Below are 14,183 nucleotides of genomic sequence, written 5' to 3'. Positions count from 1 at the left end.
TTTTTTTGAAACAAAGTCCATTGATCTTATTGAGCCTCTCTTTGCTCCTGTGAATGTGTTCTTTGAGCTACTTTAGACTCCAAAAAGATCATGAGTGATTTGGTTATTTTTGTAATTGCAATACATAAAGTTAACGCCAATTAGCTTGAAGAATTAAAATCACACGAGTATACTAATTGAAGGTTAAATTTCTAATTTGAATAACATAAGGACTAAAATCGGAATTAAGCAATAATACAGGGACCAAAAATGCTATTTTCCCTATTTTGTCCGAACCAATCAGGAAAATGAACTCTATAAATAAAGCAACCCCATTACTTCTTTCCCATCATCTGCTTTTAACATTAATGATATCAAATTCCTTATCCATATTCTCCTAGCCATGAAAAGTTTGAAACTTTGCCATCTTTTTCCTTTTCTAGTTCTGTCATTTCTTATCTTGTCGTTCCCTTTGGCAGCATCAAGAATTCTGTTTAGAGGGGATTCTTTGTCAGTTAAAGATGATTCAGATTTCATTACTTCCCCAGAAAAAACATTCACTTGTGGATTTTATCCCATTGGCAGTACTAATGCTTACTACTTTGGCATTTGGTTCACAAATTCAAGGAACAAAACTGTTGTCTGGAATGCCAAACAAGATAGGCCTGTCAATCTCCAAGGCTCAAAGTTGACACTAAGAAAAAATGGAGCTTTGGTGTTAACAGATGTTGATGACACAATTGTTTGGCAAACAAACACAACATCATTTGATACTGAAAAAGCAGAACTTCTTGAAACAGGCAACTTAGTTTTAAAGAATCCACGAGGTGATATTTTGTGGCAAAGCTTTGATTTACCTACTGATACTTTACTGCCTAACCAATATTTCACCAAGAGTCATAGGTTAGTACCTCCTTTAAGGAAAGGTAGTTTTTCACCTGGATATTTTAGTTTGTACTTTGATAGTGATAATGTTTTGAGGATGATCTATGATGGTCCTCAAGTTTCAAGCAAATACTGGCCTAATCCTGATATTATTAATGTGTATGAGATTGGTAGAACTAGCCAAAATAGTACTAGACTTGCATATTTTGATAAAATTGGTAGATTTTTCTCAAGTGATAGGCTGCAATTCAATGTTTCTGACATGGGGTTGGGGATATTAAGAAGGATGACTATAGACATTGATGGGAATTTGAGAATCTATAGTTTGGATAACTCAACGGGGTTATGGAAGATTTCTTGGCAAGCTGTTGCACAGCCTTGTGTTGTGCATGGAATATGTGGAAGATTTTCGATATGTACTTATGCAACAGAACCTAAATGTACATGTCCTCCTGGATATCAGATGTCTAATGCAAGTGATTGGAGCGAAGGTTGCAGTTCGAAATTCAGTTTAAGAAGTTTGATTAATCCTAAACATGTCAAGTTTGTGGAGATTCCTAATGTTGATTACTGGGGTTTTGATCTCAATTTTTCTCGTTCTTTGTCACTGGAATCTTGCAGGGAATTGTGCTTGGAGGATCCTAGCTGTCTTGCATTTGTCTATAGGCGAAATGGTGAGGGAACATGTTTCACGAAAGGCATTCTTTTCAATGGATATCGGTCTCCTGGTTTTCCCGGAAATCTATTCTTGAAAGTCCCTATGAATCTAAGTGCATCAGAATCAGGTCTTTTGATTCTTGATGAAGGTATAAAATGTGGATCGAGTCCAGAAGATGTTCTTTTTGGTTCTCCTTCTATGTATGTAATGAATTTTAAGAAGGTGAAATGGATTTATCTTTACCTATTTTGTTCCACCCTTGGCGGAATAGAGATTTTGTTTTTTGTGTTAGGTTGGTGGGCGTTGTTTAGCAAACATGGGGTTCCTGCTTCCATTGAGGACGGATATAAAATGGTGTCATCGACTCAGTTCAGGAGGTTCACTTATACTGAACTTAAGAAAGCAACAAAAAACTTCAAAGTTGAGTTAGGAAGAGGAAGTTCAGGAGCTGTTTACAAAGGAGATTTAGCTGACGGAAGAGCGGTAGCAGTCAAGAAACTTGCAAATGATCAGTTTCAAGAAGAATTCTTTGCAGAAATGACCACCATAGGAAGAATAAACCATATGAATTTGGTAAGGATGTGGGGATTTTGTTCTGAAGGGAGACATCAACTTTTGGTCTATGAATACATCGAGAACTCATCACTCGACAGACATCTTTTCAACACGGATTTTCTTGGATGGGAACAAAGGTTTGGAGTGGCATTAGGGACAGCAAAAGGTCTTGCATACCTTCATCATGAATGCCTTGAATGGGTGATCCATTGTGATGTGAAGCCTGAAAATATACTTCTTGATGGTGAACTCGAGCCCAAGATTGCAGATTTTGGACTTGCAAAGCTCTCACAAAGAGGGGGACCTGGTTCAGAATTCACAAAGATTCGCGGTACTAAAGGCTACATGGCTCCAGAATGGGCTTTGAACCAACCTATCACAGCAAAAGTTGATGTTTATGCTTTTGGGATTGTAATATTTGAGATGGTCAAGGGAAGTAGGCTGTCAAGTTGGGTGGTGGATGATGATGGCGAATGTGATCACGAGCAAGAATCACAGCTCGGAAAATTTGTCGGGATAGTGAAGAGGAAGATTCAAAGCAGAGAAGATTCTTGGGTGGACAAAATAGTGGATCCAAGATTAGAAGGTAAATTTGGCAAGAACCAGGCTGTTACATTGATTGAAATAGGCATTTCTTGTGTGGAGCAAGATAGAAATAAAAGGCCTACAATGGCTGAAGTGGTCCAAACACTGCTGGATTGCGAAGATGAAATAACAGTACTAACATAAATTTAAATAGTGCTTGGTATTTGGAAAGGAAATTGTATCAACCATTTTGTTTTTCATTTTTGAATGTAATTGGTATTTTCTTCGAGTGAAAAATCACAAGCAAACTCTTAATTTTTGTTATGTCCGCTCGTTAACTTGTACTATGTTGACCATGCTAGCTAATTCTATGATGAAAATAGTTCATCGTTAGCTAAATCTGACCGAAGATAGCACGAAAATAGCAAAAGTACTAACTAAATGACTCAAGCATACATCACGTCCAGAAGATGAAAGTTGCGGAAATGAGAATGCCCGTATGAATGTGTGAGCACACTAGGAGAGATAAAATTAGGAATGAAGACATCTGGGACAAGGTGAGAGTGACATCAGTGGAGGACAAAATGCAGGAAGCGAGGTTGAGATGGTTTAGGCATGTGAAGAGGAGGGGATATGCTCCAGGTCACGGGGCTGTGAGGGGGTTAGGCTACGACGATTTCAAGAGAGAGGTAGAAGTAAGTAGAAGGAGCGATTGGGAGAGACATTAGACGGGGAACATGGCGCAGTTCCGGCGTGGATATGATCTTAGATAGGAGGAGATTATGAGGACTCAGATTAGGGTAGAAGGCTAGTAGGTAGTCCCACTTATCCTTTCGTACTAGTAGTCGCAGTTTTGCTCTAGAGTTTCTTGCCCTTTGATTTCTGCTACTATTTGTTGTTTCTTATACTTCAATTATCTTAGTTATCTGTGGTACCCACTGCTCCTTTTTTTCGCTTTACCATGGTTTTTTCGCTTTAATTTGTTATTTGTATTTTCATACTGCTTTGAATTGCTTGTCCTTATCTGACCTTTTGTCATGCTTTCTCTTGAGCCGAGGGTCTTTTGGGAACAACCTCTCTACCTTCCAAGAGGGGCAGGGGCGAAGCCAGCCCTTCGGGTGTGGGTTCGGCCGAACCCAGTAGCTTTTGTCCGAACCATATATTTGTATTAAATTTTTTGTCAAATATGTACAAATTATTAATTAAGAACTCAGTAACTTTAAAGAACTAGAACTCCAAACCCACAAGCTTCGAATCCTGGCTCCGCCTCTGGACAGGAGTAAGATCTGCGTACACTTTACCCTCCCCAGACCCCACATTGTGGGATTTCACTGGGTATGTTGCTGTACTCAAGCAGACACATAGAAGCAGTAAAAACAAGTACTACTCCAATGCTTGGTGCGGGTGTGGTTGTTTTGATTCTTTAGTACTTCACATACTGGAACCATAGACTGATTTAGATCCTTCTAATGAGGTGAAGAAAATTGCATTTTTCATTTAGAGTTTCAGAAAATAGCACGGTATCTTGCTGAAGAATCAAGCAACCATACTACATTATTCGTTGAAAGCTAATAATATGCTCGTTCAAGTTCTTGCATGCTAAGTATGAGCTTGATGGTTAAATCACTGGGGTGCGGATAGGATAATGAAAATAATGCAAACATTACGTATGCATATGCATAGTCTAATATTTACGTGGACCAATAAATCATTATCACCTATTTAATTAAAACCTCACATATGTCATCTCATAAGCCTTTTTTAGCTTCTAGGGTTTAATTGTTTGTTCAAGATCCCACTTACTAACTGGAATCAAAGAATTAGTAGATCTATGCCGCTCAAAATGGGAATGGGCTAAAATGAGGGACATTGTCAACTATAAAAGGACAATTGAGGTCTAATAGATGGAAAAAGACGCATTTTTACCTTGAAAATTGGTGTTACGGTAATTATGGTCTAACAGGTGGAAGAAGTACAAATTTAAACCATTTTCATACGTTAGGAGCATTTTTGACCATTTTCCGTTTAATTAATGATTAATGACATGCTTTAAAATTTGCATTGTATATTTAGATTTTTAACATGCTGAAATAAACATCCGATGAAATAAAAGCACAATGTGATTCTTATATATCGTATTACAGTTCTTGTATTATAATTTGCAGTCCACAAACCAAACGATCTTAAGATCCAATCGGAGTCCGTTGCGTTTTGCACCCGTAATGTATGTCCTCTTTTGAGATTTACACCCTGTCCAATTTTTTTTTATAATTCGTACCCTGACCTCTTTATTTTTTTGCAAAACAATGAAAACACTCCTTTTTTTTTAATTTTCACAAGGGAAAAGTTGGAAATACATATAATAAAGAAGCTTGGGTTTGAATCTGTCTAGTAAGCTGTTTGTGTAATTGTAGCTCAGTGTGGAATATGAAATGCCATGGTTTAAATGAGAATAGCAGAGGTGTTTGGCCTCTCTTGAGACTTGAAGTGGTATCCCTGACCTTGCCTTACTCTGATGAGTGTAAGTTAGTTTGAAGCAAGCATATGTTTGGCCTGATTAGGGGTGCAACATGCAACAGACTCATCCAATCCTCTAAGAAACTAAAAGTTTTTCCTGGTACAGCTTATAAATATCCCCGCCCTTTTGATTTATTATTTCTGTTTCATTATTTGCTCAGGCAAGAGTATAGAGTAAGCGCTAATTTGTATCGAGCATAGACGACATCGCCCAGTTAACGGCACAAGGGGTTCAACCAAATGTTATTTGCCGGAAGATTACATTGAATATATATCATTAGAATTATTTTATACATAAAAAAAAGATGTTTAATCCCTTTAAATTCTTCTCAGATTTACTTCTTTACTAGTTTCTCGGCATATGCATGTTAAATCATATATATATGATTTAGTCAAATATTATCATATCAATTTATAATTAAAAAACTTGTAGTTCCCTTAGCAAACAATAATATCATTCCCTTAAAGCAATTAAGCTACAAAGAAACCGTTAGACATATATACTAATTAACTTTGCTTTTAAAAGCACCCAATCTAAAATACCCCCATAAGCTTTGCAAATCATGTATCGAGATGCAATTGTCTTATCATAAGCAAAAAAAATTCTATGTGTGGGGAAAAATTATACATTATCTGTTTTGGAGATCTGTTGCTCTTTAAATTGTTGGATTGATTAGCGCATTATTGATAATAGTAGTTGATGTAAAACAAATTCCAAGTTAGAGAAGAGAAAATAGAGTACAAAACATATTTACATTGGATGTAATATTAAATCTGTAAGGAAAAGAATAACAATTTTCAAATAAAAGTATTTCCCAAAGAAACACCACCAAAAGTTTGCTTTAAATAAACACCAAACTTCGCAAACAGAAACTTAAGCCAAACAATAACTCCATTATCGAGTAAAACCTCCCCATATACAAGATATTTATGACTAAAAGAGTTAAGTTTCTTTAAAATAAATAGTGTCAAATATCTCACGTCAAAGCGACTCATGTACTTACGCGAAACAATATATATTTTACTTAAGAGTATTTTTCTTCAATATTTTTTGTCTATTTTTGCTTTTGTTTTTTTCCAAATATTTTTGTATATTGAGTTGTTGTTTCTCTCTATTATAAGATGAGACAGATAACTCTCTATAAGTTCACATAACTCCTTTTCAGCACAAATGTTTGGGATTAATTTGCAAAGAATTATATAGTTGACCCCCACATTCTTTGTATCAAGTATCAACATATAAAGTTCAATGTATGTTATCATGCATGTAGAAAAGTATAAGAGCATAATTTAATATTAAGGTGTAATCCACATTTCAGATGAAAATATTGACCACATTTCAGTAAGGAACCAAATAGCTCAAAGATATATTATTTTTCTCATCCACGAGATTACAAACTTGAATCTTAGACCTTTAATGAAAGCCACAACAATATCTAAATAAAGGTCTCACATTTTATTTCAGCTTTTCTAAAAATAACATATAGCTACTTTCAAGTTTCAAGTAAAGATATAATTCTTCTAAATAATATACTTGTATCATTCCACTACTCTGAGACTCTTGCCCCCTGTTTGGATGGTGGTTTCTCATGGTTCATTAATGTATGGTTTTGTATGAAACCATGTTTGTTTTCATTGTTCTTAAAATTATGTGATATGGTGGTGTAAACCCGTGGTCCATCCCATAGTTATATAATCATGAAAAGTCTCAATTTTTGTAACCACGGATTTGGTGGTTTTTCCGTGGTTGCATATTTCATTTCCCCATTATACCCCACCCCACCCCCACCCTACCACTCACCCCCACTCCCACCCTCGACCATCCACCCCACCCCACCCTACCACTCACCCCTACCCTACCACCCACCCCCACCCTTATCCCACAACCACCCATGTCACCCCACCCACCCCTCCACTACCCACTATCCCTCACCACCACCCAACCCTACCCTACCACCCACTACCCCCATCCTCATCCCAGAACCACCCACTACCCCTCACCAACCCTACCCCCACCCTCATCCCACCCACCCTCCACCACCCCCATTCACTACCTACTTATTTTTTAAAGTTCCTATTTTATTCTTTACCTGAGTTTTATTAATATATATAAACTAATTTCTAATTAAGAGTTAAAGGTATTTTAGTAAACTTACAAGTTATTATACAGTACCATACAGTCAAACCAAATAATATAAATGTTATTAAACCACAATAAACGATACAGTCTATCCAAACATTGTGTCATTAATACAATACAATACAATACAATACTACTGTACATTAATGAATCACGGGAAACAACCATCCAAACAGAGGGTTAGTGATTCCATACATGTAATATCTGTGTACGTACGTCAATTAATTTGCATTCTAACAAAGAAATAACAAATACTGTAACTTTAGATATATGTCATTCCTAATTATAACGTCTACGCAAAACACAAACTATATTATGAGATCATCCCAAAATAAAAAATCTAGCATAAATTTTTTAGAAATCAAATTCACCAAAGTAACAAAAGATGGAAAGAGTTAACAAACAAAAGAGAATGTTTAAAATGTTGAAGCCGTTTTTGTTGTTGTTTTCTTTTTAATCCATTAATTGACGTGGTATCTTCGTCATCCAATTCTAAAGGTGTTGTCTCATGCATGTTGAAGAGCGATAAGGGGATCCCAGAAATTAAACAAGATATATAGCAAATATGAAGGCTAAAAATTATGTCTTTTATATTTATGCAACAGTTCTAAAATAACTTCCATGATGGTATTCACGACAAAGACATTGGCCATATAAGAACTTCCTTCAAACATTATCATACTGGAATTCACGTTTTTTCTTTTTCATTATCATCACTGTAATTTGTTGACATAGTGAAAACCTCAAATTGTAAGTTTTTTTTCAACGGAGATGCACTATAGTTATTTCAATTAACATTTTGCAGTTTTGTTGCTTTACTGATTGGTCGACTGAGAATAGACTAATTGCATCAGAATTTGTTCGTCTAAATAGAGCATCTATTTTAGTGAAAGATTGAAGAACAAATATGTGGTAAATAAAACAGTCAAAGTGGGAATTTGAGTAATATCTGGAAAGAAAAAACGTACCAGACAATGTTTGGCCAAAGGAGTTAATGTTTAACACACCCATTCGTATCCAGCGTGTTCGAAGCCCCAAACTTAAGAGAAAAATGTGTTTTTTTTCTTTTGAAGAACACAGCCATTCGTATCCAGCGTCGGATGGGGTACTTGACTTTTTTTTTTTTTTTTTTGAAAAAAATAGCTAAATAGGATAATTAGCTTCTTTTTTTTTAATAAATAGGTTAATTAGGTTTTTAAAGAAGGATACTTTAGTAATTTAACTTTTAAGTTTATGAATTCCTGCTTTTAATATAAATTAAATATTTTGAATTTTTAGTAAAAATCATAATTCCGCCACTAATATGAAATTTCCTTAATAAAAATTCTGGCCGCCGGTCAAAGGACCATTAAAAATGCCGTGCGTGCAAGGTCATTTCCTTTTTGATTCTCTTTGTTGTCTTGAAAATGATATACACAGATTCTTTTTCCTTCCCTTTTGGTGTAAATAGGACCACCTTTTTTACACAGTTTAATATATTAAGACTCAAATAAAGGAACGTAACTTAAAGACAATTCAAGAGTGATATTAAGGATCCAAGTTTGGTCTTTGAATCCATGGTTTGTTAGGAATTTTGGCACATGACAATAACTAGGAAATAAATAAACTGGAAATATTCCTTTCCATCGAGCGAAACTGGAATTTCTCGTGGGTTTCCTTTTTCTATGGTAAAAATAGATTGGAAAAACAAAACCAATAAATATCTGTTGACACCTAATTTTTGACCTCTCATAATTTATTTTAATTATCCATAGTCCTTGGATATCAAACGAGTAAAATGTGTATTTTTACAAGTCAAAATGATTTTATGTATTTCCATTTCATTTGGGAATAACTTCAATAATATTATTTATCATTTATAAATTAATTTAGACGTTTCTATAATTAATATGGAGCATTTGATAAATTTAATCAAGAGGATAATGTAAAACAATCATTTATTTAATTGTCAAAATTATCAGATAAATCAATTAGCAAGCATTTTACTCCGTTTAATTCAAGAAGTCTGATTAATTAAATGAATTAATCATTTTTACCCCTCGAGTCTTAATTTTGCATATTCAATTTATTTTTTGAGTTAATCATAATTAATCAAGTACTTAATTGTGGTTAATTTCATAAATTGCTCACTATATGGTTAATTGGGGCCACAATTGAAATAATCACTTATTGGTTAATTCTGGCTTTAATTGAAATAGCCAATTTTCGTGGTTTTAGTCAATTAGGCTCATTATTACAAAATTAGCCTCTAGTTGTTTTAATTAGTTAACCTGGCCTTATTTGAAATAGCCAAATTCATGGTTTAAGTCAATTGAGGTCATTGTTGCAAAACTAGTCTTTAATGGATGGATTAGGCTAATTATGGTCAGAGTTGAAATGACCAATTTCATGCTTTAAAGTCAATTAAGGCTATATTTGCAACTTAAGTCCATTTACATAATTGACCATGTTTATTAGTTGGATTAATTGGTTAATTAATCATGTTTGACCATAATGAGGGGTTTAAATTAGTTAACTCGCTCAATTGTGGCCATTTACTAAAATAGTGTCAAGACCTTTCTCATATATACACACATGTACACGGATATATATGTGTATGCATGTATATGTGAATGAATGTAACAACCTCCTCTTTATTTCTCTTTTAATTCGGCCGGGCCCGGTCCAATAATGACCTGACCTGGCCAACTCCACTTTAAAGGGTAATACTCCCCTTTCACTCCTCATTTTCCTCTTTCCAAACGACCCCTTATCCTTTTCCTCTTCAGAAACCATTTTTACACAGTTTAATATAGCAATTAAGACTCAAATAAAGGAACGTAACTTAAAGACAATTCAACAATGATATTAAGAATCTAAGTTTGGTCTTTGAATCAATGGTTTGTTCCTTAGGAATTTTGGTACATGACAAGAACTGGAAAATAAATAAACTGAAAATATCCCTTTCCATCGAGCGAAACTGGAATTTCCGGTGGGTTTTCTTTTTCTAAGATGAAGATGGATTGGAATAACAAAACCAATAAAGACCTATATATATTGACTTTTGACAAATTCATTGAGAAGTTCTACATGAGAAGGCAAATGCAACTATCTCATAATCCTCTCGGTTTGTGTCATGCGTTACGTTTATGGGAGAAGACTTTTAACTTTGTTATGTTTTATTTCCAAATAATTCAGAAATAGGTCCATTGGAGTCACCATTTTTCTTGCTTTTAGAATTTCTTTTTAGAACTAATGGTGACGGTGGCTGTCAAAAGTTGTTAATGATGATAGTTGGTTGTGACGGCCGATAATTGTGGTGGATGGTAGTTATAACTAATAGTGATGGTGACTAATAGAGGTGGTTGGCGGTATATAGTGATAGTTGATGGTGCCGATTATCGTAATGATTGATCGTTATTGTGGTAATGGTGGTGGTGATAATAGAAAATAGTGAATAGTGGTACTGGTAACGACCGATTATGGTAATTGGCGACAATTGTGGCTGTGAATGCGGATGATGGTTGTGGGTAATGGATGATTATAGTTAATAATGATGGGTGGCAGTCATAGTTAGCGGTGAAAAAGGATGGAGTAGTGGCGAAATGTCACATTTGAAAAAATCCTTCAATATTTAAATGTTGTATCAACAATACAATACAATACATTCAAAACGATCGATAACAATGCTCAAACAGAGTATAAAATTAAAACCTAAAAGGGAAATACACTTAATGACTTATAATGAAATTCTGAATAAGTAAAGATACATACTTTCACTAAGTGCAAATAAATGGGCCTAAATGTAGAGTTATGTAATATAGGGCAATGAAAATGTTATCATCTTATGATCCTAAAACTATTTTGACAAATTAGTTAATGTTTTGCCTGGGGACAGATAATTTTAGTAGGCGTTTGGACATGCAATTTCATCTCTGATTTCATCTCATCATGATTTCAAAAAATATAAATGTAAAATTTGACCCATACGTTTATATTTTGTAAAAAAAGACCCATAAGTTGGTAGATATATTTACCAATCATGTTTACCAACCATTTGTATTAAATATTAATCTGCAAGTTGGTAAAATATATTTACCAATCATGTTTACCATGTGGGAGGATTATATTAAAGAGTAGTTACATTACTATTCATGTTAAATTTTCCTTTTTATTGAACTAAAGTTTGATCTATTGATGTTGTATTTTTTAGAAAGGCCTTCTAGTAGCGTATTAATTTTATTATGAACTATGATTTACTTATTTGGTAAGATTGTATAAGAATTGAGAAAATTTTGATGGTTTTCACAACTTGTGGGGTTTTTATGTTTATAAAAAAACTGCAACATAAGAAATCCAAATTTCATGTCCAAACATGATTTCATCTCATAATTTCAAATCATGTCCAAACAGCTCCTTAGAACTTTGAACTAAGTAGGCGTTTGGCCATGCGTTTTCAAACCATGGTTTGAAACCATGACCCCAAACTAGCGTTTGGACATGCGTTTTCACTCATGGTTTCAAACCCCAAATCATCCAATAAGGCATGAGTTGGGATTTGAAACCATGGTTTCAACTTTTTTAAATATAAAAGTTAACCTATAAATTTATATTTTATAAAAAAAGACCCATAAGATGGTAGATATTTTTAACAATTACCCCCATCAATCATTTACCAATCTCATTAACTTCCACCAACCTTTATTTATGTCTACCAATCTTTAATTTATGTGGGGATTATATTAAAGAGTAGTTACATTACTATTCATGTTAAATTTTCGTTTTTATTGAACTAAAGTTTGATTAATTGATGTTGTACTTTTTAGAAAGGCGTTCTGGTAGTGTACTAATTTTGTTATGAACTATGACTGGCTCATTTGGTAAGATTGTATAAGAATTGAGAATGTTTTGATAGTTTTCACAATTTGTGGGGTTTTTATGTCTATAAGAGAAAATATAACTTAAAATATCCAAATTGCATTTCCAAACATAGTTTGAAACCATGGTTTCAAACCATGTCCAAACGGGGCCTAAATTACTCAAAATCTTCATATTATTAAATAAAGTTTTTACAACAACATCTAAGGTAATGTATTTAAAACGCATGACTAACATCTTATCAACTTGAATTAATCCTAACTATTATAAATATTAATAATAATGTTACAATGTGAAGTAAATGCAACAATTATAAAAAAAAACAAAAAGGCAAGAGTAGATTTTTTTTTTTTTTTATGTAAGTGAATATATTTGAGGTCTCGGATTAAAATTTAGCTTTAGGCCATTAATTTTATTGAGACGCCCTTGATTATTATACATTAGCTTGAGGTCGTTGTCCTGTCTTAAAAATTCCGAACCCCCAGATCTTAAATCCTGCCTCCGCCTCTGAAAAGGATAATTGTGTTTCTTGGCCAAAGAAAGTGCCAAATCACCTTTTTTGGTTAAAACTCCAGTCAATTTCTTGCGGTACTAATTTTCGTATTTCTAATATGGAATACTTGCATATTTATCGCGAAAAGAAGAAAACTTAAAAGGAAAAATTAAAAGACAAATAAAACAAAAATAATATAATCGATCGCTTCTTGAACCAATTAGGCCGGGGGTTCCCTATAATAAACTACCAAAAAGGCCTATCCTATCCCCTGCTATACTCATCTTTCTTCTGTTTCTTGAAATTTTCCTCCAAGAACCCAAGATGCAAAACCCCAAAATGCAAAACTGTAATTGTCCATGTTCATCCACAATTACTCTGCAGGAAAGATTGGTGAGACGATTACTGATCCAAAAAAAAAAGATAGCTATCTTCTGGCCAAGGTAATCAGAAATTCGAACAAGGGATTTGGCACCGTTTACTGTCACGACCTAAATTCACTAAGTCGCACAGGCACCTACCATTTTCCACCTCGGTAGGCGAACTCTTTCCCAATTCATAAATTCAACCACAATAAATTAACTAGAGCAGAATAAATAAAAGTCTGAATCATAAATAATCATAAGTGCGGAATATAAATACGACCCCTAAGGAACTGATCTGACTCGTACAAGAGCAACTGAGTAATTACTAGAAAATACAAATCTCAGATGCTAAACACATTTGTCTAAATGGAAGAAAATAAATACAGGGATAGAGGAGTCTCCGGGAAGCGACTCGTCAGATGCTCACCCTAGATACTCACGAGCCAGGCCTCGAAAATCAGTCTCGGAAAGTAGAAGTGGAACCTGTCTCAAACTCTACACCCCAAAAAAGAGTGTAGCAAGGTAGCATCAGTACAAATAACACATACTAAGGAGGCATAATAGGCCGACAACAGTTAGTTAACATATATAAAGAAAGAGACAGAGTACCGCTGCAGCGGATGACGAGACCATATTCTTATTTAATGCTAAGTTGAAACCCTTTCATTCCCCATTCCAAATATTATTTCTCTTAATCAACTTTGAGGTGAATTGAAGAGGCTTTGGGCAGAATTCTCTTGAGGGTAAGTTCCCTAAGCTTGAAAACTTTCTTTTACATTCCTTAAGCTTGAAATCCATTAGAATCAAAGAGGGAAGATGAGGTTTTTATGATAATTTCTTGAAATGGGTTTTAGATTTCCTAAATGGAAATTGATGATGACATTGACTAGTATAACCCTAGAATTTGATGAATCGGGAAAGGCCAAATATACCCCTGTACTATCAGAAAATAGTCAAATATACCCTTCATTATACTTTGGGTCCAAATATATCCTTACCATTATACTTTGGGTTGAAATATACCCCTCCTCCGTTAAAATTATCCAAGGTAGACACCAAATCTGACGTGGCACTGACAACTCAGTGACGTGGATGCCACATGGCATGCCACCTCACCACTCAACTCATTTACTCCTCTCTTCCTCTTCTTTACCCGCCACTACCATCTCATTTCCCTTCACAACCCATTGCCGCCATTAAGCTCACCTC

At 34.5% G+C, this 14,183-nt stretch overlaps 1 protein-coding gene across 1 annotated transcript; it reads left to right on the top strand.

Moving 5' to 3' along the window:
* Positions 1-304: 304 nt before the first annotated feature.
* On the top strand, positions 305-2,926 carry LOC132057095 (putative receptor protein kinase ZmPK1). Its single transcript, XM_059449537.1, has one exon. The coding sequence runs from the start codon at positions 383-385 to the stop codon at positions 2,804-2,806; it is 2,424 nt and encodes an 807-aa protein (XP_059305520.1). The 5' UTR covers positions 305-382; the 3' UTR covers positions 2,807-2,926.
* The last annotated feature ends 11,257 nt before the right edge of the window (positions 2,927-14,183 follow it).

This window comes from Lycium ferocissimum, chromosome 5, assembly GCF_029784015.1.
Source record: "Lycium ferocissimum isolate CSIRO_LF1 chromosome 5, AGI_CSIRO_Lferr_CH_V1, whole genome shotgun sequence".
NCBI lineage: Eukaryota > Viridiplantae > Streptophyta > Magnoliopsida > Solanales > Solanaceae > Lycium > Lycium ferocissimum.
Note: the sequence above shows the minus strand (reverse complement) of the source record. Positions and strands in the feature narration are given on the sequence as shown.

Bases quoted from the DNA above. Each gene is read 5' to 3' on its own strand.
- LOC132057095 (XM_059449537.1), top strand. From the start codon at position 383: ATGAAAAGTTTGAAACTTTGCCATCTTTTTCCTTTTCTAGTTCTGTCA.